We start from the raw sequence: 21,853 nt of genomic DNA, 5'->3' as shown, positions 1-21,853 counted from the left end.
ACGAGAAAGACTGTAGAAATAGGTTGAACGTGAGTAGGTCGAAGTTAGTATTCATCAAGGAGGAAACGATCGTCGTTCTTATACGAGTCGGTTCCCAAATTCCCTGACGCACATGCGGGGCTTAATAAGGTGCTGTCCTTCCGCTTCGGGAAGCGTCCGCCGGTGAAATAGATTGTCGGGACCCACTCCGGACCGGAATACGCCACGCAAAGAGCCATGATCGCTACTTCGACTCCGAGTCTGGCAGGACCGATCAGTGATCCGACCACCCGAGACTATAAAATCCCAGATAAGTGTTACGGCCAGCTAGTCGTAGGGGTAGTTTGCAGAAGTTGAGGCTGCGGAACTGGTAACAGTAATCGTAGTCGGGGATAGCTTCAGGGAAGCTATGTCTGTCAATCGTAAGGGTAGGTAAGGCTTCGGTCATCAATCGTAGTCTTGTCAAGGTAGTAGCTGAAAGCGGATGTTAATCCTGATACGAAGTTAATTGCTGAAGAAGCTATGGAAAGTCTGTCCTAGAGCCCAGCTCGAGTCCATCCTTATATACAAGTCCGATCCTAAATGAACAGTGCTGAACAGTCCACTTTGTCTGGATATGTTGGATATGCCGAATATCCAACATATCCTTGACTCGGTTGGATATGTCGAATATCCAACATATCCTTATCCCTTATCATATCTCTTATCATCACGTGACTTGTACCATAGTTCTTCCGTTCCTGGGGTTTCCCCAATGTTCCGTCCCGTCCTGCATATATGATGCGCCGTAGCCGCTAGGCGTCAGCGGGGCACGCCCTGGTCTTCATGTTGGGTCGTAACACAAGGCCGGAGATCTCAACTGGGCTCCAGCCCGTGACAATAGGCAAAAGAGCATAGGGATAAGTGACGTATTGTTAAGTACCCCTTTAAATGCGGGGTAATAAAGTGTAAATAATGGGTATTTTGGGGCTTTGGCGAAAATGGCGTCAAGTGGCACTCGATGAGATAATACCATATAGACTCAATATTTCTGTCTGCCCCTCCTGCTTTATTCGCCAACCTAGGTAGGGCATACCTAAGACGATCACAGTCCTCGGACAGTATCGCTCTTCTGGAGTAAAAGCTTTCTTGATATGGGTGCAGTTTGAGAGGAGAAGCATGTTACTATCTGAAGAAAACTGGTTTGTGAACAATAGACTGAATACCAAAGACATAATCCAGAAACCCGAACTCATCCCATATCTCAAGCTGATCTAGCCAATGACAGCGAACCGCCGTTCAAAGTAACATTGGCAGCCCTGCCAGATGCGTCAATAGTGAAAACCAATCGGACGTCCACACTTGACCCCAGGGAGTCAACGTCTTGCCAAGTAATGCAAGTCGGCGTGCCCATGTCGACTGGTGCACTCTTGTCCTGAAAGACCGCCCCAAATTGGTGTTGAGTCTTGGTACCGACGTTACTCGGATACAAACGGAAGTCCAGGTTCTCCAGCTTGATGCCCGCAACTTCAGCAATCTGAGCACGGAGATCAGCCTCTCCAGCCTTTAAGGTCGAAACAAGTAACCCAGGCCCGTCGCGCGAAGTGTTGAAAGTGGCAAGTCCTCCCAGACCATCGAAAGTGCCGACATAACGCGCCGCCATCTCAGCTGCAGCGAATTTTTGTAGCTGTACGACAGCAAGCGAGATGATGTCAGCGTAGACATTCAGATCCGGACCGCGGGCTGCCTCGGTGTCGTGCGCGAGGATGGCAAAGCCGGCATTGAAGTCAGGGGCTAAGCCAAAATAGCTGGCGTAGTGTCCTATCAGACCAGTCTTGGTGAAGACATCCAGGATGGAACTATTGGCATATTGACCAGCGTGGTAGATTTCCCACGGCCGGCCGACGCCATTGCGAATGTTTGATGTGTCGGCCACCGGCTGCAGCCAACGACGAGTGGCGACAGGTGATATTAGACGAGAGCTGAGCATGGCGTGGCCAGCGCGTGCAAGATCCGAGGTGGTGGAAAGCATCGAGAGAGCGCTGCCAAAAATTAGTCTTGAGCGAGTAAGACACAAAAAGAGACACTTACGCTGGTTCTCCGATAGCTGAGACGTTTAGATCCCGAGCAAACACCTTGGCATCTTTTATTGATGACAAAAGACCGCTGTTCGTCATATTTAGGGGTTCAAGTACACTAGCCGCGAGAATGATGTCGAATACCGTGTTCCCGCTACCTTCAGCTTTGTTTGCCTCCAGTGCCAGGGCTAATAGCTGGAATGCAGCGTTTGAGATAATGGGCGTAGTGTCAGGTAGGAAAAGGGGTGGTTCATTGCTGAACTTCTCAATGAACTCATTACGACCGCAAGATTTGCCCAGAACACAAGCATAAGCTGAGGAGAAGTACTTAGCCTCTAAACGCGCCAGAGTACATCATTCTCAAACTCACATTCTCTCGCCAGTCCGGACAGGTGACCTGCCAGTGACCCAACAGTTATATCGTCCCATTTGACTCTCATTCCATCCGTGGTAACATCTCTGAGCTCTGGCAGATATTCCGTGATGGACTTCCCCCATTGCTCATCCCCAACCTCCACGAGCCATGCGTAGACGGTGAAGAGCTGAGTAAGAGTGCCTAGGGGAAAGACCGTGTTGGAATGCAGAGTCGAGTTCTGCGGGGCTTCGGGGGCTGTGTAATGATACTCAAAGAACACGGGATCTTCTTCGGCCTCATCTGTGCCCGAGAACAAGACCACTGAAAAGGAAGTGGTATTAGGTGTGATCTCACCAAAGTCTTCGGACCCGCCCGCTTTTACAAGCTGATCAAACAGCGTGGTAAAGTCTTTGGTGAACGATTTGACAGCTTCAGCGTTCTTGTCGATGGTCGGCATAGGATAGTAAGCTCTCAAGAGGGGGCATGGCTGGTATACAGGGTTTGCTGCAAGAATTCCCGGAATCAGAGACAGGGAAGCTACTGCTGAAGGAACTGATAGCAGGTTTTGGCGCATGATGGATTAATTCTAGTGATGTATCAGGAGATGTATGATTTGAAGCAAGAAGGGTTTCCGATATGAGATGGCGATACTGAATTCTATTCTTCATCTTCACTACGGACTTTGACTGTGTTATATACCATTTCTCAATGCCTCTCGATGACGACTCGCTGTCCGTGTGGCAGTAAGTAAGTAGGCAGCCTACCCAACTACGGACACGGAGGCCACGCACGCAGCACTTCTCTAGCCTACCGAGTTCAGGCAGTATTGTTAAAGCAACAACTGAAGATACACCGATCCTCTATTGATAATCACGTGGATTGACACTAGTTTTCTCCCGCCTGCAAAAAACGTTGCTCGCTTCGGCAGACAATAATTCCGGTTGCCAATACTACGTAGAGGTAGAATGTTCAAAGTCCGTATCCGAGTCCGTGTCCGACCCCGCCGTAATCGTCACTTAAAACCATTAAATTGCTGCTGCTCCCTCTCATTTTCAAAAGGATTGCACTAAAACTGCGCTCCGCCACTGTGCTCGCTGCCCATACCGCTGCCCCAACCTCTGAAAGGAATGAAAGATTCTGGTAAGAAGGAGAGGGTATCCATGACGAAATCGGGGTTTGAGACCAGTGTCGCCGTGTTGGCCATAGAAAAGTCCGGGTACGCGACGTTTCCGCCCGACGGCACCATATTCTGCGAGAATATGGAGGACGCGACTGTGTAATCCAGGCTTGGATTTTGGTTCGAAAAATCGGAGCTTGGTGTGCCCATCGTCGTAAATCCTGCAGTAGACCCTGGCAGGCTGGCGTGGATAATATGGGGCGATATTTCTTGTTGTTGGGCAGCAGTAGCCTGACTTTGTGCCTGTAGGTAAAACTTCTCGACACGTTTTGCCCGAATCGCAAAGTGATAGAAACTGTCGCGGTCGCCTCTGTCGTCAAGTTCTGGTGAACTCGCAGCGTCGAGCCTTAGCACGACCTGGCGGATAGTGTGTCCAATGTCTGCAAACTGCCTGAGGTGCTCCGCCATGAACCCTACCCTGGGATCTGCAGCTAGAAGATCCAGCCGAGCAGCTAGAGTGAAGCCACAATGCAGCATTACCCAGACTATGTTTGGAAAGTAGACCTCTTGTCCATGAGGCGTATGGAGGAGGACACTGACGAGAGATTTGGCCGATACTATGCTCTCGGACAAACCTGCGATGAACCGCTGCATTGGGGCATTTTGCGGGTTGATGAGACCGAAAGGCGTCTCTGGCAGAGACAGCTGATTCAGGCAGAGCTGAATTGTGTGCAACTGAGGTACCAAGATTGCTATGAGGAATGATTAGTTGCCTACTCAGACTGAAAGGTACGGGCAATCTACTCACGACAATCGCCGAGAGCGAAGGTCAACCCTTCCTTGAACGCGTCGACCCTTTCCTTGGCTTCTGACACTGCAGCTTGAATCTGCATAGGATCCAGCGTCGACTCGTTCTTCACGATGTCATCAATGTCTTCTGCTAGCCGTTGTAGGCTAATGATGTACGGGAGGTACTGATCAGTGGGGTACTCAGAGATCTCCGCTAGTCTTTCGGCAGTTTCGGTGATGTAACTGGAAAGGGTGACTATGCGAAGCTTCTGGAGCACGATACTTGTGCTATGAGAATACGAATATTAGCCCAATGTAGGAGCTTGTGGGAATTGGTGACTTGGCAGACATACCAGGAAGAGAGATAATACGTCCCAAGGAACGTTCTACGTTCGTCCAAAGAATCGACATAGTCTTGTGAAGTGCTCATCCCTTCAACATTCCAGCGCTTTGGATTCTTTGGCCTATCGAAACGCAGATCAGACACTATGCTCGTAGCTAGATGAAGATGCTGTGAGTATCTCTTCGGCCTTGGTTGGAAGTGGGCCCTGGGACGAGGTTAGTGCCAGGGACATGGAGGGAGGGCTAGTGCAGTTTCGCATTACCAGGCGAGATGGACGAGGAGGCCCTGGAGTACGTCGAGACAGGCAAAGTCACCCCTCACCAAACGGGCCGCGATGAGGTCGTTGAACATCTGACCCAGCGCTCGCTGCAGCCGGACATCATCGTATGACGAAACAGCGAGAAGGCCAAGCAACAGGGCTGGCCTTAACTGTCTCAAAGAGTTCACATTTTCTGATGCTGGGATGATGATGAATGGAAAGTGAGGCGTCAACCTGGTACGAAACCTCTCGAGGAGCTTCTGTCCTTTGTCGATAGAAAGTTGGCCGGCCTCGAACGGGTCATCAGCGCCGCTGCCAAGGCTTGGACCGGCTGGACCGGCATCACCGGTTCGGGGCTGTTGGGTGGATGAAATACCAGATGAGGCAGCAGGTTGCGGAGGGGTCCGGCTTTGATCGGGCGTAAGGCTTTCAGAGCCGGAAGGACTTTCGGTCACGGGTTGGGCAGGTTGGGCCGGCCTCTCCGGGACCTGCAGCAGCTTGTTGGTCCTTTTGTGCCGTCTCTCGCGTCAGTTCTTGACGGCAACCGCCCGACATTGGACAAGGAAACTTGTGAGAACTACCTGGAACGCGGCCCGGGCGGCTTCCTCCCGCGGGCCACAGCATATGTGCACTCTTTGCCCAGCCGGAGACATCTATCGCAGACGTTGGAGTCCTGTGAACGATCGCACTTGATTTTGGCGTGGGCGCATGTGCGACACGTCTTCAAAAGCGGGGTTGGACTGCGTTGGCGAGACTCCATGACGCAGACACACAATGGGATACGTGCTGACGGAGGGGCGGCGGCGGCGGCGCAACGCGGAGGAGGGAAGGGAAGGGGGCTAGGCGGTTCGGAGGTCCTCGGTGTGGTTAGCCAAACGGTCGTGGACGAAGCAGCATCGCTACGGACACGGGGTGAAAAGAGTTGAATTGGCGTACGGACACGGGGTCGATAAGTCGGGGGGTGGCCAGAGAGACATTAATCTGTTCCCAGCGAGATTGTGAACGGGGTCGACGCCGCCGACACAGCCGAGTGTTTAATGTCCGATCCAACGGTGCAGGGGTCTGCGGTGGCTTAGATTCCTGAGCTAGGCCAGACTAAAACTCCATCACTAAACTCTGAGAGGAACGCGATCCACTAAATCAAGGCTGATCGACTGCACGGAAGCCTTTTTTACCGCGGTGTGATGAGACTAGCAGGTCGTCTTCTTGTCGATTCGATCATTTCTTGGCCAGTCAGAGAGCAGTTCACATCACCAGCGCAATCGCAGCGTTGCAGTGAATTGACGGAAGAATCCAGTAGCAGGAAAGTCATATTGCCAGCCAATCCCGAAGCTTTTGAAACCTGACGTGGTAAGATTGTCAATGCTCTGGGTCGATGGTCAACACACCGCAAGGTAGGATTCCAACCACCTCGTAATGTGGACTACTTTTCAGCTCATCAAACTTACTCAGACTGGAATCTTCGCGAAAAATGATCATCCATAGTACACGGTCGTAAATAAGATGACACTTGATGGTTGATTGTGATGGAAAGCCAGTCATACATCTGAAGCGACGTAACCTATAGCTTGAGTTTCTGCTGCCCAATTGGAGTTACCACCGAGCGCGAGCATTTTTCAAAGCTTCTCATCTTCTTCAACAAAGTACTGTACGATCAACTATCTAAAACTCTCGTCATTCACTATACTGTCAAAGGAATCGACGATTTTGTTTGCTACGTCTCTGTGCTATCTCACAATTGTGCCCAGAGATATGGCCTAAGCCATGACTCTGCGCGGATACTGACCGATGTCAACTTAGGACTGCCACGGTTCCGCGACAACTACATGCAATCACAAAAGTGAATATAAACCTAGACAGATGTCCCTCCTACAGGCCCATTTCCAAGAAATCATTACAGCTAGATCATTTGGTTGGCATATTATCATCATAACTTTGCGAGTTGCCACCCGCAATCAGAGATCTTAGATGGATCCGGTGACAGGCTTCGGGCTGGCGGCAAACATCTTGGCCTTTATAGATGTTGGCGTCAAAAGCCTTAGAGAAGCCAAAAAATCTACAAATCGCCATCGGGCCTCGATGAAGAAACCAAGAGCCTAGAGAAAGCTGCCAAAGAAATGCACGATTTCTCGGACAGACTCCAAGTCAAAGGTCCCAGGAGCCTCGCTGACAGCGAACAAGATCTCTGCGACTTGGCAAACGAATGCGACATAGCGGCGGGCAAGATTCTTACGCTAATCGAGAGGATACGGCCTCAAGACACGTCTTCCATTCTTCAAACTTACTATTCGATTTGGAAGAGGGCGTTCTACCGAGAGGATATGCTTGCATTGGAGGCTCGACTCGCCTCGTACCGCAGCCGGATCCAATTGCAGCTCATCGACTTGACTAGGTCCATTCACCCTTCCAGAGACATGAGATCTAATATCACTGACTTTTTTGAACACCTCAGTCAGCAGACCATCACAGAACTCAACCTTTAAGTCAGAGACGCAAGAGATAATTCTGCTCGACTTCAGGAGATTGAAAGCGTCATCGAGAAATTACGGGCCGGGGTCCACCTCTGCAGTCTCAGCGACTCTGTAAAGGAAAACGTCGAGAAGCTTGTTCGCGTGTCCGAAATAAGGCTTGAACATTTGGCTCAGGTTTCCATCCTTCAAGGCCTTCGATTCGACACTATGTACCATCATTATGACATGGTCTGCGAAGCACATAAAAAGACGTTCAGGTGGATTTTGTCCGACAAGCTTGACGAGAGGTGTAATGCCGACTGCCCGAATCGCCAGCAAAAGGAATCTTCATTGAAGAGTAAAGAGCAGAAGCATCGAAGTTGCAGATCCCAACATAGGAACGACATCTACTACTGCGGAAGAGAAAGCGCCTGCGATATGCACGGTAGATGGCGGCGGTAAGCCTCCGCACATCGCTGGAGATGTTGCCCTCCGCTCAGAACAAAATCCGGCATCACAATGCTTCTCGGCTTGCAAAGAGCGTCGCGGTATCCGACACCAGCTCACACAGTGGTTGTCTTCAGGCAGTGGGGTATTTCACTTCTCGGCTAAGCTTGGCGCTGGCAAGTCGACCTTGATGAAGATGGTAGCCAGCAATCATGAGACTCAAAAGCTGCTTGAAACTTGGGCAGGTAAGTTGCTATTCTTCACAGCTTGATCATAAAGTTTCCCTGTCATTCAAACAATATTCTAATTATCCTATAACTAGGCTATAAGACTTTGATATGCGCCAAGTTCTTCTTTTGGAACTCTGGAAGCGAGCAACAAAAGTCCATTTCTGGCCTGTATCTTGGACTGCTCCATGAAGTCCTCTCAGCTCATCCTGAGCTTAGAGCCCATGCTTTTTCTTCACTCTGGGAAAAGGCGCACACCTCCCTTCGGCTGCATGGAGAACGGATGCATATCTCTCCCTCTGAAGCCTTGCAGGGGCTTGACAGACTGTTACAAGACACCGGCCCGAGTCGGCATTACAGGTTTTCTCTATTTGTCGACGGCCTGGACGAGCTACAAGAAATGACAGAATGTTCTCATCTCGATCTGACAAAACGACTCTACAGCTGGTCTACCCCCAGTTCTGGGAACGTCAAGATTTGTGTTGCCAGCCGTCCGCTGAACGCATTCTCTGAGATGGCCCCGCCGCAGCAGACAATCTGCCTGCACGACTTAACCAAACGGCACATGGCTCTGTATGTCAGTGGCAAGTTGCAAGGGATTGAAGATGACGATATCCTTGCTTCTATTAGCAAGGCTATTGTTGAGAAAGCACAGGGTATCTTCTTCTGGACTGCTGTTGTCGCCAAAGACATTCGGGAACAAATTGCGAACGGGAACGATCCGGAAAATCTGATACAGCAAATCAACCAGCTTCCTGAGGAGATCAACGATTTGTTTGCCCACATACTGCACTCATTGACGGCTAGAGATCAAAGACGGGCCTACCAAGTCCTCGCTGTGTTGCTACGAGCTCAGACCGACAATCGTTCTGATCTTATGACAATCACAGTATGGGGAGCGGCTATGATCGAGGAATCACAGGGAATTCCCTATCCAGAACTTTTCTCCGCCTTTTAGCACCAGGAAGACGGTCGATACTCATCAGAAAAGGAGTACGACTTGCAGTTGATCAAAGAGTTGCAGCGTTCCTGGAGGAGGGTAAATGGGTTTTGCAAAGGACTTGTTCAACTTGAGAATGAGTTGCCTATGGGAATCAATTTTGCACATCGCTCAGTCAAGGAATTTTTGAACAACGCTTCATCCAAAACAGAAATGAATACATGTCTTGGGAATTTCGACTCCTTCGAAGTGTCAGAGCCCTCCCGGATAGGGGCTAGTTAGAGGTAGTAAGGAGTCCAAGCAACAAAGGAGCAGCTCAGATATATATATACAGCGCAGGGAGTACACGTCGAGGGAGGAGCAGATTTCAGTAATTCATCATTCTACCCCTAACTGCAGTTGGCCTCTGAGAGCTTCCACCCTGCGTCAGCACCCCAACTTGACACGAAGCCTTCAAACGGGTGGCGCTGTTCTGTTATCGAATGCCACATTCCGGCTGCTCTGCTTCAATCCACGGAAAAATCAGAAACAGATTTTTTTTGTTCGATCACTTCGATGCTACTACGCAGGGAGGAGATCTGTGATAATTTTGTCGTAAAGACAAAGCATTACGATTACTTGAATGCTATCGATTCCTGGCTGGAAAGAAACTACTCCATGCCCTATTCTGCGATAACTCCTCAAGAAGTATGTCTCAAAGCAGAAGCCCCTTGTTGCCAGTGTCGCAAGTGCGTTTCTGAGAGTGGAATATGCCTTTCACCTCGCCTGGCTCCAATTAAGGGCAAAGAATGGAAAGCTTGGGAGGCCCCACCCTTATGGCATAGTAGAAAATCCATGGATTTGAACTACATGTTGTGGTCGATGGAGCATACCAGAACCACTCAGGGCAGCAGGATCAAGGCATTGTTGCTAGTACAAATTGCACTTGCTGAAATGCACATGTCCAAGCAACGCGGCTATTGGGCCGCTAAGAGGGCCCGTCTCAGTAGCATCTGCAGTGGGACAGGTGAATTGATCAAGACATTTCTTGAGCGCGACCTCATTTCGCCAAACACAGTTGTTCCCTGGAAATTGAATGAACACTCAGGTTGTTATGCTAAACCCATTGACGGGTTGAAAGTTTCAGAGTTGCTATTCTGGATGATTATGCTGCGCCATTCGCATAGCCTTGAAGACAACAACGTTGGTCATGCTATTGAAGAGCTGTTATCACAATCCAGATCTTGATTTCCAGGTATCGATCGAGGAACTTCCTGATGGACGAATATTTGCCAAGTTTGACGATAAACACGAGGACGGCAAATGCTACCTGCCGTACGGTACTTGCATCCTCAGTAGTCTCTACAAAGATTATTCGTGCCTACGCCCACGACAGATCATTGAACCGTCGTCCCTCGAGAACAAAGCTCGCATTCTTCAGTTACTCGATGAGAAAGCAGGCAATTCAGAAGACATGCTTCAGAGAAAAGAAAGGGGGATCAACGAAGATTGGCCACAAGCCCCGCCGCCAAGCGAATACCGGGACCTGGGGCATGAAGCGGTCAACGGCGAAATTGGGGCGGCACTTGAGCCTCTGAATAAGCCAGGTGCGCACACGACATTATTCGCACATGGTATTGTCGTTCGTTTCGCTGTTGCGCTGGTGTCAGGTAAGTAAATGCTTCCTCAATTCCTGCGAGAGTCCCCGTGTCGGAATGTTGCTAACATGGAATACTGCAGTATGGCTTCTTAGCCACCTCTTTGAACTTTCCTTGGAACACAATCGTGCTTGAGACGACAATTTGCAGAGAGCTCAGGGGGCTGTTTGAGGTCTGGATTTAAGGGGGCCCACAATCAGTTCAGGATCGGCTGGCATTGTAAAGGTCACCTCGCAAGTACTGAAGAGAGCGGCGTTCGGTTTCATGTCTTATTTGCTTAAATTCGTGGCCATTAAACGGGGGTTCTAGATTGAACTGAATTCGCTTGTTAAATTTGTCTGCGCCTTGCGATGCTGCCTTTTCCCTCAGAGGCATTGATCTAAACCTCACGCACATGAACCCGTGATATAAGGTTACTCCGTACTCAAAAGCCGTAGCCCCTTGAGCGGATCGAGAAATCCCCCTGTCAAGAAGGAATGGAAGATATCATGACAAGCCAGGAAGTTCCTCAAAGTCAAATCCCTTGAACCCATCCTCAACAGCCCACGCCCTCCCCTTCTCCTTCTCATACAGCGCCTCACACGCTCTTCCCACAACAAGAAGCCCGGGCGGCCTGCTCCCCTCGGACTCGATAGCCTCAGCAACATACCCCAACGTCGTCCGAATCACCCTCTGATCAGGACAACTCGCCCGTTCAATCACAGCACACGGCGTATCCCTCGGCCACAGCGCCCTCTTCGGCGTAGTCTTCTCCTCCCCTTCGCCCTCAGCAACTTCCGTATCGAGGTACGTCGTCAACTCCCCAACCAACCCTGTAATCCGATGCAAAGCCATCAAAAACACAACCGTCCGACTGGGGATGAACTCAGGCGGCGTCGGTGCCTTGCCCTTCTTCCCCGTCCCCGTACACACAAGAACCTGGTCCGCCACATCCCTCTGCGTAGGCGGAATCCCCGCAAACAAGGGCGCGCTCAGCGACGAGGTGATGCCAGGCAATACCGTCACCCAGTCCCCGAACCCATGCTCCCTGAAATACGCCACTTCCTCCCCGCCGCGGCCGTAGATGAAGGGATCGCCTTGCTTCAGCCGCAACACCGTCTTTCCCTCCTTCGCGCCCGCGAGCGCAAGCTCGTGGAGTTCTTCTTGGGCTTGGTCTGCGTTTCCGGGGAACTTGCGCGCGATTTTGACGGGGGTACGGCGCGGGATGAGGTCTAGCACGCCTGCAGGGACGAGTTTGTCTGCGAGGATGAAGTCTGCTGTTTGGATTGCCTTGTGCGTTGCGCGGGTTAGGAGGTCCGGGTGTCCGGGCCCGCTGCCGGCGAGGATGATTCTCCCCTGCTGCTGCGGGCGTGCGTTACCACCTGCCGCGATGACAGGTGATGGTCTCGCCTCTTCGGATGGGTTTCCGAAGCCAGAGTATGACTTCAGTACAGACTCGACGTCCTCGTCGTTGATGGCGGCGAGACGCTTCAGGGGCCAGTACTCGCACACCTGACTCAGCCACCTCATGCGCCGGTTCTTCGCCGCGTCGAGACCGGCCTCTGTGACCAGCTTGTTGAATGATGCCGTCTGGTCGAACGAATCGTCGACTTCGTCTGCTGCAAGACGATCTTCCGTCTGGATCCGCCGGCGGACATCGCCTAACCTTGCGCAAGCTGCGCCTAGGTCTCGGGGTAGCGCGGCGGCAACTTCGCGCCGGATGCGGGAGGCGAGCTTGCAGCCGCGCCCGTTCGTCGTTACACCGATTTGTAGAGGTCCATCGGTGTGTGTTGATAGAAGTGAGAATGAGCAGAGATGCGGCGCGTCGACTACGTTGACGGGGATGCGATGCCGCCTACATAGGGCTGAGATGTGTGCTGCTTGCGGGGTGGAGGATGATGTGACGAAGACGGCGTCAACGACGTCATCGACCTCGTCGCGGCCTAGAGTGAAGAGGTCTGTATCGGCGAATGGTTTCTTGTGCCATGTTACCTCGCCGGCGTCGATGCGCTTCTGGAGGCCGTAGTGGAGGTCTTGTGTCTCTGGGGCGATGAGGATCGGGGTTGCGCCGGCGTTGATGGTTTGTGTGCAGCGGGCTGCTGCGAGGGGATTTGTGCCGATGATGAGGTGGGTGTTGCCCTTGCAGTTGAGGGATGTGAGGAGGGATGTTGTTGTCGCCATCTTGGGCTGTGGGAGTGAAGACGATGAGTCTTCTTTTTTTTCTTCTTCTTGCTCCTCTGCTGAGTTCAAGTACACGACCCCCGTCTGTCGTGATGGTTCAGTGAGAGTCGTCTAAGTGGAGTATGCGACAGAGAGTGTGTAGTCGCAGAACCATCAGTCCAAGTAAGACAGAATGAGTCGAGAATGAGCAGAGATCAAGACGGAGAATCAGGAAACTCTCACAATTCTACGATCAACTAGAGAAATAAAGCATTGATATGAATTACTCACTCATTGTGCTCCCCCAAGATTTGAGTGAAGCTAACTAATAAGGTAATCTGCCAAAGCCCGAAGACGGCCGGGGCGCCGTGGGACCCAATCATGCGGCGGGCAAAAAACGTTGGTTGGCCAAATTTTCATTCGCTGGCGATGACACCATCCCGACAGCCGTCCGCCCCAGTGACCCCAATTCCCTTATCGGCGCACCACCCGCACCGTGACCACCGCAAAAACACCCTGAAAGCCCAAGGCGATGGCGTGACCAATCAGCGGCACCATCACCGACTCCCGCGGAGCCGTCGCCGGAGATCCTTCAGTTACCGTCCCTCCTTCGACCCGTGCTCGCCGATGCATCTCCGGTTGTCAAAACCCAGGTTCCGCCACTTTTGGTTTAGACATCAGATAGCATTGTACTCATCATGCTTGGTCTTACAAAAGAGTTGTCAATCATTGAGTTGTGGTATTGTAACATGATGTAGTTGGCTCATCCTCTGAGCTGTGTGCCTACTAACCTAAGGCGAGGCAGACCGTGATATGCCTCCATTCCCGCCCATCCAAGATCTATTCAGTTTTCGTGGTGTTGATACAATACTTTTCCCACACATTGTTGTACACAGTCCTATTACTACACCTGAAGCTTACACTTACTCCTCGTCCGCCTTGGCGAGACTCTTCAGCAGCTGCTGGCGAGCAGCCTTCCTGCTCGTCTTGCGCTGCGGCCCAGGCGTCCTGCCCTCATCCGAGCCGCCAACAACACCCGACTCGTTGATATCGACACCAATCACCTTCTTCTTCTTGCTAGCAGCCGCCTTTTGGCGCTGGGCTCGAAGACCGCCGTCGTCAAGGACCTCGGGCCTGCCCAGACGCACGTTGCGACGGTTGCGCGTCTTCGCGCCCAGCGCCCAGAGGTCACCCCACTTGGCCTTGCGCGCATCGTGGTACGCCTGCTTGCTGAAGCTCTTGGGCACCGTCCAGCGCTCAATCTGCGCGTTGGGTGTGCACACATCGAGCGTGACGTGACCGCGGCGCTTGATGGGCGGGAGGATCTGACGGGGCAGGGAGAGCATGTCGGGTGCCGTCTCTGATGTCTCGAAGCCCTCAAACGCCCTGTCGGCAGCTTCTGCGCCGGCGAGCGGTCCCTCCTTTGCTGCGACACCGCGCTGGATGGCGATGTAACTGAATTGCACATCGTCGTGGTTGCGGTGTGTCGCGCCCATGATTCTCTGTAGGAATGGCGGGCGAACAAAACGCTGGCTGAAGTGACAGAAATCCTTGCGTCCAGTACTCTTTCCGGGAACCTGGTACATCGGGCACCCGCGGTGGTTTGTGCAGGGCGCAATGATCATGCCGGGTTCCTTTTCTCTCTCAAACGCTGGGTTCTTCTCTTCGCTATTCGTAAGGTCCTCGCCTCCTGGCGGGATGAGGAACTCAGTAAGCAGACGCTCTCGAACCTCAGCCACGGCTTCGAAACCGCGGGGCTGTCCCTTTTCCAGCACGATCAAGACACCGCCGTTGGGATTCAGGAGTGACCAGATGTTGTTGAGGATAGCCTTGCGTCTATGGCCTTCCTTCACGGGAAGCATCAGGTGAGATGCGATGATGATATCAAACATCTTCCTCGGCTGGGGTTTTTCGTTGGCATCCAGGTCAAGATGCGCTGTCTCAACTGAGTGGTGATAGTCGGGAAGACGGGGGAGGAAAGTTGTGTTCTGCAAGAATCTGGTGACACGGGTCCGCAGCTTTTCCGATCCCACAACCACGCTCTGCTTTCCGGGAGGGTTCTTTCTAGTGACCTCTTCGCGAGACTTCATGGCGTCCCACTCAGCGCGCGACACATCCTGCCAGGCCAAGAGACCAGCACCACCCGCGCCAACATCAAGAACACGAGGCCCGCTGCCGTTGTTGAACAGGTTGCGCAGCCAGTCCGTGCCCAGGCGCTTGCGGACCTCGACCAAGCTTCCCATAGCCGAGGCATAGGCAGGTGGCAGGAAAGCAGACACGAAAGCGTCCGCCTCAATGTCGGACATTTTGTTCTGCCAGACAGCCATGCCGATGGCCTGTTGTTCCATGCCCATCTTGGACGCCGGGGTGGCAGGAGAGTGCGGTAGACCAGGTCCTCCAAATGCCTTCTCGGCAGCCTCCTTGACGTGCTTGATGTCTGTTCTGTCGAGAATTGATGTCACCGGCCCAATGTATCCGGCGTACGGCAGGCTGACTGTGCTCGGGTTCGTGGAGAAATGGCCCTCCCTCGAGAAAGGGTGCAGACGTCCTGGGCGCTTAGATGTTCCCTGGTCTTGGATGCCATCCTGACTCTCGTCGAATTCTTCTTCTTCCTCGTCCTCTTCGAACTCCCGCTCCTCGTCCCGCAGTTCGTCCTCCTCCAGCATCTCCCTGTTTTCCTCCTCCACAGCGCGGGCATTGGCCTCGAAATCTTTTTGCAGCATCCTGAGCGCGTCGTACTCCCTCTTGTTTCTCGCCACCATGTTGATGTATTTGTCGCTATCCTCTGGCGGGGCCTCCTCGGTCGGCTCAGCCTCTTTGGTTTCTTCAGCAGCAGCAGCAGTAGCAGCAGCAGTAGAGTCCTCGCTCTTCTCGGATACCGGTTCGTTGTTATTTTCCGCTGCCTCTTCCGCCTTCTTGCGAGCGTACTGCACCTCTTGTAGCGTGCCGCCCTGGACCTGGCGCAGCAGGGTTGGGCCACCCGACTTGTGTCGTCGAACTCCCGGTTGCTCGTCATTCAAGTATTGTATTCCTACATCCTCGGGGGATGTCTCGCGCAGAGGCGGCCCATACCAACGCTCGTACAGTGTGTATTCCTCCTCGCTGAGGTAACCCTTGGGCAGTGTATCTCGGAAGCGCTGCCTTGCCTCTCGAACCGTCTTCTCGATTTCGGCGGTGCGCGCGAGTGATTCGGCATTGTTACTGTTGGACTCGGGATCTTGTAAAACTCGTGATGTGGTCGAAAAAGGTCTGCGGATGCTTGCACGTCGGTCTAATGATCGTGTCGAAGCTAGGCTGCTCTGTCGCGAGAAGCTCAATCGAGGCTGTCGGCCGGTGGGTGATGAACTAGCGAGTGCAGTTCCTGTCAAGCTCAACAATCGAGCTCGACAGCTGGGACAGGCATTCCGAATACAGCCTGCTGTCAACATGATTGCCTCTTGTGTGTGGATTGGTGGCAACGCGAAGTTGTCGAAGAAAAAAGTCGCCCATGAACTTTTAGGAGCTGTCGCATGGATCATTGAAATTTGGGTAGCTCAAAGATCGATGCCCCACCTGTTGGAAATGAAACACTTCCGATTGGCTTCAACACCAACAGTGTGATCTATCAACCGTGACATTGACTCAAGCAACCTCAGGTCTTCAAGATCTCAATCTGCAGCAAATGCAGAAATGAAGTTAAAGAAGCGTGACGGTGACTTGGTGCATGCCGGAGAACTTTGATCCTCATTGGCTCCTCCGCCATGAAAATTGGCAACTGCAGTCTACCTCGTAAGTTTCTTCTTCATCTGCTCCGTAGTATTCTGGATGACTGGCTACCTTCAATTCAAGTCCCAGTCTTTTCTCTTCGAAGGCTGTGGGTCATCGAATACATGTTGTTGTTGTTGTTGTTGTATTTAACGCCGTGGCGGCAAAGGCGCTGCCGCCCTTGCGGCCGACCTCCCGAGGGGTATATGGCGTGGAGGGCCGTAGGCTCGAGCTATATACTCTATAGTACACGCCTCTTCCTAACGTCCTCCAAATCTTGCCCGTGGGCTACTGTCTGTTCTATCCGTCCCTAGTTCCCGCTGGTTCCCTAGCTCCGTTGTTACCGTCTGTCCCTCTAGGAGGAGAAATTCGTTAGTCGGGCCTAGGTCAAGACCTAGTCCTTAGTACCGCGGGCAGATCTTCTGAAAGAAGTCTGTCACGCGGAGAAAGGCCTGGAAGCAACAGGCTTATATTAGATTGACTTGACGGGTAGACCTGCTTCCTTTGCTATGTGGTGGTTTTTTTCCAGCTTTACAGCCGCAAAAGATCAACCTCAACGGGATCACTTTCAAGGGAAATCACACAATACGGTACGCAATAAACTATGACAATACGCGCAATGTGCCCCAAGCACGCGCTCAACTCGATATAGTGATTTCAAGCAACGAAAATTTAGTATTTCCGTCGTTAATCGATTTACTTGATGTGTATTATACGTGTGTAAACTTGTGGTTGGTTGTCAACGCTACTTTATAGAGGAAGATTATTCGTTCTAAGGAGTAAACATGTGTTTCTGTCAAAAGACCAAGTAAGCGTGTCGAGATACTAGGTAGGTAGTTACTTTCTCGTTACATTTATTAAGTTTGATTGCTAGAAACATCATGATTCTGCCATTTTGGCTCCATCCTTTTCCCTGGTCTGCTTCTCAGCTTTCTCTAGATACTTTATGATTTCCTTCATCGCCGGTGAGCTCCCAACTTCCTCATCTTTCTTAGCACTACTCCGGGCATATGACAGAGGACTTTTCCCTTTGGGACCTTCAACGTTAAGGCTTGCGCCTTTTTTGAGGAGAAGCTTGAAAGACGCCTCTAGGCCGTTGCGGATGGCGAAGAAAATTGCAGTGTGTCCGGCTTTCGAGGTAGCCTCGATATCGGCGCCTCTCTTCAGGAGCTCCTTAATGGCAGATGTTTGGTCTTTCAAAACGGCCCAATGCAACGCTGTCCGGCCGTTTGTATCGTCTTTCTGGTCGACCCTGGCACCCCCCTCGACGAGCAACGCGACCAGGCTTGCGTGTCCACCTTGCGCCGCTAAAGCGAGGGCAGTCATGCCGTCCGAGTCCTTGCAGTCTACTTTGGCGTTTTGCTTGATCAGGGCTTCGGCTGTCTTTTTGTTGCCTGCTTGGGTTGCGAATTTCAACGGAATAGAACCTCTCAAGGTCTTGGCTGTGGTGTCGGCTCCTTGTTTTAGGAGCAATTCCACAGCCTCGGTAACTCCATATCGTGCTGCGAAATGCAAGGGAGTCCATCCCTTCTTGCTAGTTGCTTTGATCTTGGCTCCACGATCTATCAAGGCTCGTAGGAGAGCACTGTCATGACTATGGTCGTGCTTGGCAGCTCCACACAGAGCAGTTGCGCCAAGCGAGTTTTGTTCTTCGAGATCTGCCCCCCGGTCAAGGAGCAAATTTACCATGGAGATGGACTTTTCTGAGACTGCAAGCTCGAATGCCGTTGAACCGTGTTTCGATTTGCCTTGGATATCTGCCCCATGATCTAATAGCCACCGTGTAAGCGAAAGATCGTCGTGGCTCACGGCAATATGTAAAGGCCTCCAACCATCCGGGTCCATGTCTTCGGTTTGTGCACCTCGACTAAGTAACAGCCGAACACCTAGCAGGAAGCTTTCTGAACACGCCCAACTTAGAGGTGTCTTGTCGTCGCCATCGTTTGTGTCGACGCTTAAGCCATTGTCTAACAGCCAAGTAACGGCTGATAAGTCCTGTTGGACAATCGCCCATCCTAGGGCGCCACGCCCTTCGGAATCATTGAAGTCGAGGCTTGGAAGAGAGTCCTTCAGAAACTGCATGGCAGCTATGTTTCCCTTGACGACTGCTTGTAGAAATGTCTTTTGCAATACGTTTTCCATAGATTGAATGCCTTCTGTGTTGTATGCCGCCTTGTCCTTTGTCTTAGCTTTGAAGAGGTCTGTGGATAGATAGGTCACGATGGAGTCCTGCCATTTGGACGCTCTGTTCTCTCCGCTGGCGGACTGAACCTTTTGCGCTATAGAAAGTGTTTCAAGCAGTTTCTTCTCCCTTGAAGCGAAGTTCTCCTTCTCTAGAGATGACGACTCTAGCTTTTTGGCACTTCTTTCCTTTTTCTTCACGAGCATTTTCTTCTCTGCCTCTAGCTGATCAAGCTGCCGCTGCACATCGTCGAGTCGGGTTTTCGCGGCGTCGAGTCGGGCTGACTCGGTCTCCATAGTGCGATTCAAGGAGTTGAGCTGGGGTGTGATTTCTTGGCTCTCCTGGAATATACTTTGAACGTTCATATTGTGGTCGAGAAGCTCGATCTCCGAAGTCAGATTGACGGTGTCCTTTGGCGGACTAGTCCGAGATGTTAGCTTCACATTGTATATCAGATGTGCTCCACGTTGTTTCTGGCTCAGTTTTGTTTGGATACTCATGGAACCATTGTAAGCACTCGACTTTCCAAATGTGTACTCGGCCGCAAGAGGGGCGCCTACGACTCGATTTAGACTCGTCTCTTTCGATGCGACCATGACGTGGCACCGGGCCAGCGAGCTGGTTTTGGTTGACTCGAGCTCCAGTGCAAGGATGAAGTCATCAAACCCAGGCTTAGAGCGTCTGAATCTAGCCCAAGTTCGCTGCGTCGTGGCTTGATGAAAGTCCAGACCAGTGTAGATGAAAGCGTTTTTCTCGTCCCAGTAATCAGCAGGCCACACATCGATCAGCTCCAGGCCCTTGACAAGCGTGTTTTCAATCGAGAATCCATATTGGCAGTCCTTTGCTCGAGCTTCATCGTGGCCAATCAGAGCCAGAGTCTGTATGGAAGATGCTGGAGTCCCAGGCACAATGTCTGGCAACGGAGTGGCTTTGCGATCTCTTGGTCTGATGTATTCATCATGCGCATCTCCAGGCGCAACACGTGAAAGGGGAATCCCCACAACTTTTTCCCCATCTTCGTCCTCAAAAGAACAATTGAGAAGGCCGTAAGTCTCTCCCAAAGGACCAGAGTACAGAGGTAGTTGCAGTTTGAGGTAGCCCCGTGAAATACCCTGCTCTATCGTCGGAGTACGATGTTCCCCAGACGTAATTTTTCCACACTCTGCAAAAGCCGCAGGGCTTATCGCCAGGATGCCCCCAGTTAAATTCCTCGGGCGGCTCTGAGGGTCGAAGGTTACGACTTTGGAGCTCAGGTCCCAAGCCAAGATTGAGTCGTCCGTGGTGGCATTGATAATCTCCTGCTGGAGCCGTATGAAGGCTTGGGTGCCCTCACCATAGATCATTGGTATCATGACATTGAAAATCCCCAGAAGGGAATAGGCGATGTCTTCCACCCGCTTGGTCTGCCGACGAGAAGCCCAAGACATGCGTTGCGCTACACTTGCTTCGCGTAGGTTGGAGGCACCTAATAAGAACTGGGCCGGTATGCCTGTTATCCCTCCCACGACGCTTGATAATTGCAGTTTTGTCCCCAAGGCTCGCCAGTCGCTGCTGTAAAACATTAGCTCGCTGGGAGCTAGAAGCTCTTGCAGGGTCCACCCCCTCGTGAACCAGCGGCTTTTGCGGAATCTTGTCTTCCACGCGGACTCGTCCTTCGAGGGCACATCTTGGAGGAAAGCATAACAAGTTTTGGCTGCTTGATACCATCGGAACATGGAATTGATCGCCTCGCCCAACTCATTGGCGTTGGTTTTGTCAATACAGCAAGTATCGATCCATACATAGCTGAGCCCGTCGGCTTTGGCTTGCCGCAAGCAGCCATCGAACTTGACTGTTCCGAGTCCCGGCTTAGATATGAAGCCTGATTTGATGTCGCGGAAAGATATCTCTTCTTCATCAGTTCCCCAGGTATGCGATAAGATGGCGTATTTTGGTATATTTGCATGGAACTCTTCCAACAACCGTGTCCGAACGTTGATGAGATGCATGGATGCCGGTGGCAATCTAACATAGACCAGAGCAGCTTGCTGGGCTGACAGGACGAAGTCGACGGAGGTTGTCGGGTCAACCCCTTTGGTGACCTAGGAGCGGTGCGAATCGGGATATCAGACAGCAGAACAGGTTGTGTAATGTAGGATGCAGAAGATGGATGAAATCGACAAGAAATGCACCTGTGCTTACCTTCAATCAGGCCTGGTAAAGGTTAACGGAAGGGAAGGGAATTGAAGTAGGCCGTAGCAGGCAGCCACGATCCCGGGTGGAGGGGTAAGAATTGTAAGCCCCATCGACGTACATTCATTCTATTCGTCAGCCCCACGTTATCTGAAGGCAGCCGCAGCCCGAATAAGCGCCTGGGTGTAATTTTGGCAACGCGATACACCTGGGACCGGGTACTAATGATAGCAAGCAAGTCGTAGTCTTGATAGGCTGATGCTCACCTTCTGACGAGACTCAATTGGTGTTGACGCTGCCCACGCCTGTTATATCGTTTTGCATGAATAAATCGCGGCGGCAAGACCGCAAGTCATTCTTGGCTCAAGTCAAACATTGCATTCGCATATTGTAGTCGTTGTAATCAATGTAAGGGTGCTTAGTCGATCGAATTTTGTAATCTAACTTATGCCCTCGAAGAGATCTCCCGGGTCCCCGTTCGCCCATAGTCAATCGAGTCAAGTGTCGTCTCCCAAGTCCATCAAGTTCATCGAAGCCGGACTGCTCGGCGGCTGGTTCTTGCCTGGCCCTTTACTGGTGGTGATGTCGTTCCATTGCCAGCCTGGCGATCTCTGGAATCACGCTGACGAGAATGGCTCTGATCCAAGATCGAGAATTGGTCTCCAAGAGCTACCGCCAATCTCGAGCAGAACTTGGGCAGCGTATGAGTGACCGTGGTAATTGGCCAGGTCCAAGGAAGTAGAGCCATCGCTTATCTATGCGTCTACATTCACTCCGCGCGCCAGCAGCAACTCGATGCTCTGGCGCTGATTTGACCAAACTGCCTAGGCCAGCGGGGTACGATGCTTGTCGTCTCTCGCCTCCAGGTCTGCGCCAGAGTCTAAAAGTAGTCGTATAGCATTAACCGCCGTGAAGCCCCGGGAGGCCGCTTCCAGTAGTGACGTCAAGCCTATCCTGTTGAACAAGCTGTTCGATCAGTGTAAAGTTGCTGCTCATTAGGTAGCAATGATCACAAT

General features: G+C 51.9%; 8 protein-coding genes across 8 annotated transcripts; 2 read left to right on the top strand and 6 right to left on the bottom strand.

Moving 5' to 3' along the window:
* Positions 1-909: 909 nt before the first annotated feature.
* Positions 910-3,027, bottom strand: BDP81DRAFT_414933 (beta-lactamase/transpeptidase-like protein). Its single transcript, XM_060589407.1, has 3 exons — positions 2,407-3,027; positions 2,050-2,350; positions 910-2,000 (listed from the first exon to the last, which is right to left on the bottom strand). The coding sequence occupies exons 1-3, from the start codon at positions 2,963-2,965 to the stop codon at positions 1,223-1,225; spliced, it is 1,638 nt and encodes a 545-aa protein (XP_060452539.1). The 5' UTR covers positions 2,966-3,027; the 3' UTR covers positions 910-1,222.
* An 8-nt stretch (positions 3,028-3,035) lies between these two features.
* BDP81DRAFT_414930 (uncharacterized protein) lies at positions 3,036-5,798 on the bottom strand. Its single transcript, XM_060589406.1, has 5 exons — positions 5,481-5,798; positions 4,903-5,406; positions 4,651-4,845; positions 4,317-4,585; positions 3,036-4,260 (listed from the first exon to the last, which is right to left on the bottom strand). Exons 1-5 carry the CDS (start codon positions 5,657-5,659, stop codon positions 3,458-3,460), a joined length of 1,950 nt encoding a protein of 649 aa, XP_060452538.1. The 5' UTR covers positions 5,660-5,798; the 3' UTR covers positions 3,036-3,457.
* A 1,069-nt stretch (positions 5,799-6,867) lies between these two features.
* Positions 6,868-8,998, top strand: BDP81DRAFT_488093 (uncharacterized protein). Its single transcript, XM_060595237.1, has 4 exons — positions 6,868-7,291; positions 7,388-7,707; positions 7,889-8,041; positions 8,119-8,998. Exons 1-4 carry the CDS (start codon positions 7,017-7,019, stop codon positions 8,979-8,981), a joined length of 1,611 nt encoding a protein of 536 aa, XP_060452537.1. The 5' UTR covers positions 6,868-7,016; the 3' UTR covers positions 8,982-8,998.
* Positions 8,999-9,620: 622 nt separating this feature from the next.
* Positions 9,621-10,784, top strand: BDP81DRAFT_444993 (uncharacterized protein; the record flags this gene model as incomplete). Its single annotated transcript, XM_060591895.1, has 3 exons — positions 9,621-10,149; positions 10,184-10,612; positions 10,696-10,784. The coding sequence occupies 3 exons, from the start codon at positions 9,621-9,623 to the stop codon at positions 10,782-10,784; spliced, it is 1,047 nt and encodes a 348-aa protein (XP_060452536.1).
* Positions 10,785-10,860: 76 nt separating this feature from the next.
* Positions 10,861-13,016, bottom strand: BDP81DRAFT_414929 (tetrapyrrole methylase). Its single transcript, XM_060589405.1, has one exon. The coding sequence runs from the start codon at positions 12,758-12,760 to the stop codon at positions 11,087-11,089; it is 1,674 nt and encodes a 557-aa protein (XP_060452535.1). The 5' UTR covers positions 12,761-13,016; the 3' UTR covers positions 10,861-11,086.
* Positions 13,017-13,429: 413 nt separating this feature from the next.
* BDP81DRAFT_414928 (mitochondrial small ribosomal subunit Rsm22-domain-containing protein) lies at positions 13,430-16,347 on the bottom strand. Its single transcript, XM_060589404.1, has one exon. It carries the CDS (start codon positions 16,255-16,257, stop codon positions 13,663-13,665), a length of 2,595 nt encoding a protein of 864 aa, XP_060452534.1. The 5' UTR covers positions 16,258-16,347; the 3' UTR covers positions 13,430-13,662.
* A 1,585-nt stretch (positions 16,348-17,932) lies between these two features.
* On the bottom strand, positions 17,933-18,565 carry BDP81DRAFT_307262 (ankyrin repeat-containing domain protein; the record flags this gene model as incomplete). Its single annotated transcript, XM_060583348.1, has 1 exon — positions 17,933-18,565. A coding segment is annotated over one exon (633 nt), but the record flags the coding sequence as incomplete, so codon positions are not given.
* Positions 18,566-19,696: 1,131 nt separating this feature from the next.
* BDP81DRAFT_292968 (heterokaryon incompatibility protein-domain-containing protein) lies at positions 19,697-20,653 on the bottom strand (the record flags this gene model as incomplete). Its single annotated transcript, XM_060583081.1, has 1 exon — positions 19,697-20,653. A coding segment is annotated over one exon (957 nt), but the record flags the coding sequence as incomplete, so codon positions are not given.
* Between the last annotated feature and the right edge of the window lie 1,200 nt (positions 20,654-21,853).

The sequence above is a fragment of the Colletotrichum phormii genome, assembly GCF_030913505.1.
Source record: "Colletotrichum phormii strain CBS 102054 chromosome Unknown BDP81scaffold_1, whole genome shotgun sequence".
NCBI classification, from domain to species: domain Eukaryota; kingdom Fungi; phylum Ascomycota; class Sordariomycetes; order Glomerellales; family Glomerellaceae; genus Colletotrichum; species Colletotrichum phormii.
This window is presented reverse-complemented; position numbering and strand designations above follow the sequence as displayed.

Bases quoted from the DNA above. Each gene is read 5' to 3' on its own strand.
- BDP81DRAFT_414933 (XM_060589407.1), bottom strand. From the start codon at position 2,965: ATGCGCCAAAACCTGCTATCAGTTCCTTCAGCAGTAGCTTCCCTGTCT. The intron at 2,351-2,406 runs GTGAGTTTGAGA...ACTTCTCCTCAG, and splicing joins GTCCGGACTGGCGAGAGAAT to CTTATGCTTGTGTTCTGGGC. The intron at 2,001-2,049 runs GTAAGTGTCTCT...AATTTTTGGCAG, and splicing joins TCAGCTATCGGAGAACCAGC to CGCTCTCTCGATGCTTTCCA.
- BDP81DRAFT_414930 (XM_060589406.1), bottom strand. From the start codon at position 5,659: ATGGAGTCTCGCCAACGCAGTCCAACCCCGCTTTTGAAGACGTGTCGC. The intron at 4,586-4,650 runs GTATGTCTGCCA...GTATTCTCATAG, and splicing joins ACGTATTATCTCTCTTCCTG to CACAAGTATCGTGCTCCAGA. The intron at 4,261-4,316 runs GTGAGTAGATTG...CATTCCTCATAG, and splicing joins CTTCGCTCTCGGCGATTGTC to CAATCTTGGTACCTCAGTTG.
- BDP81DRAFT_488093 (XM_060595237.1), top strand. From the start codon at position 7,017: ATGCACGATTTCTCGGACAGACTCCAAGTCAAAGGTCCCAGGAGCCTC. The intron at 7,708-7,888 runs GTAAAGAGCAGA...CGGCTTGCAAAG, and splicing joins AAAGGAATCTTCATTGAAGA to AGCGTCGCGGTATCCGACAC. The intron at 8,042-8,118 runs GTAAGTTGCTAT...TCCTATAACTAG, and splicing joins GCTGCTTGAAACTTGGGCAG to GCTATAAGACTTTGATATGC.
- BDP81DRAFT_414929 (XM_060589405.1), bottom strand. From the start codon at position 12,760: ATGGCGACAACAACATCCCTCCTCACATCCCTCAACTGCAAGGGCAAC.
- BDP81DRAFT_414928 (XM_060589404.1), bottom strand. From the start codon at position 16,257: ATGATCCATGCGACAGCTCCTAAAAGTTCATGGGCGACTTTTTTCTTC.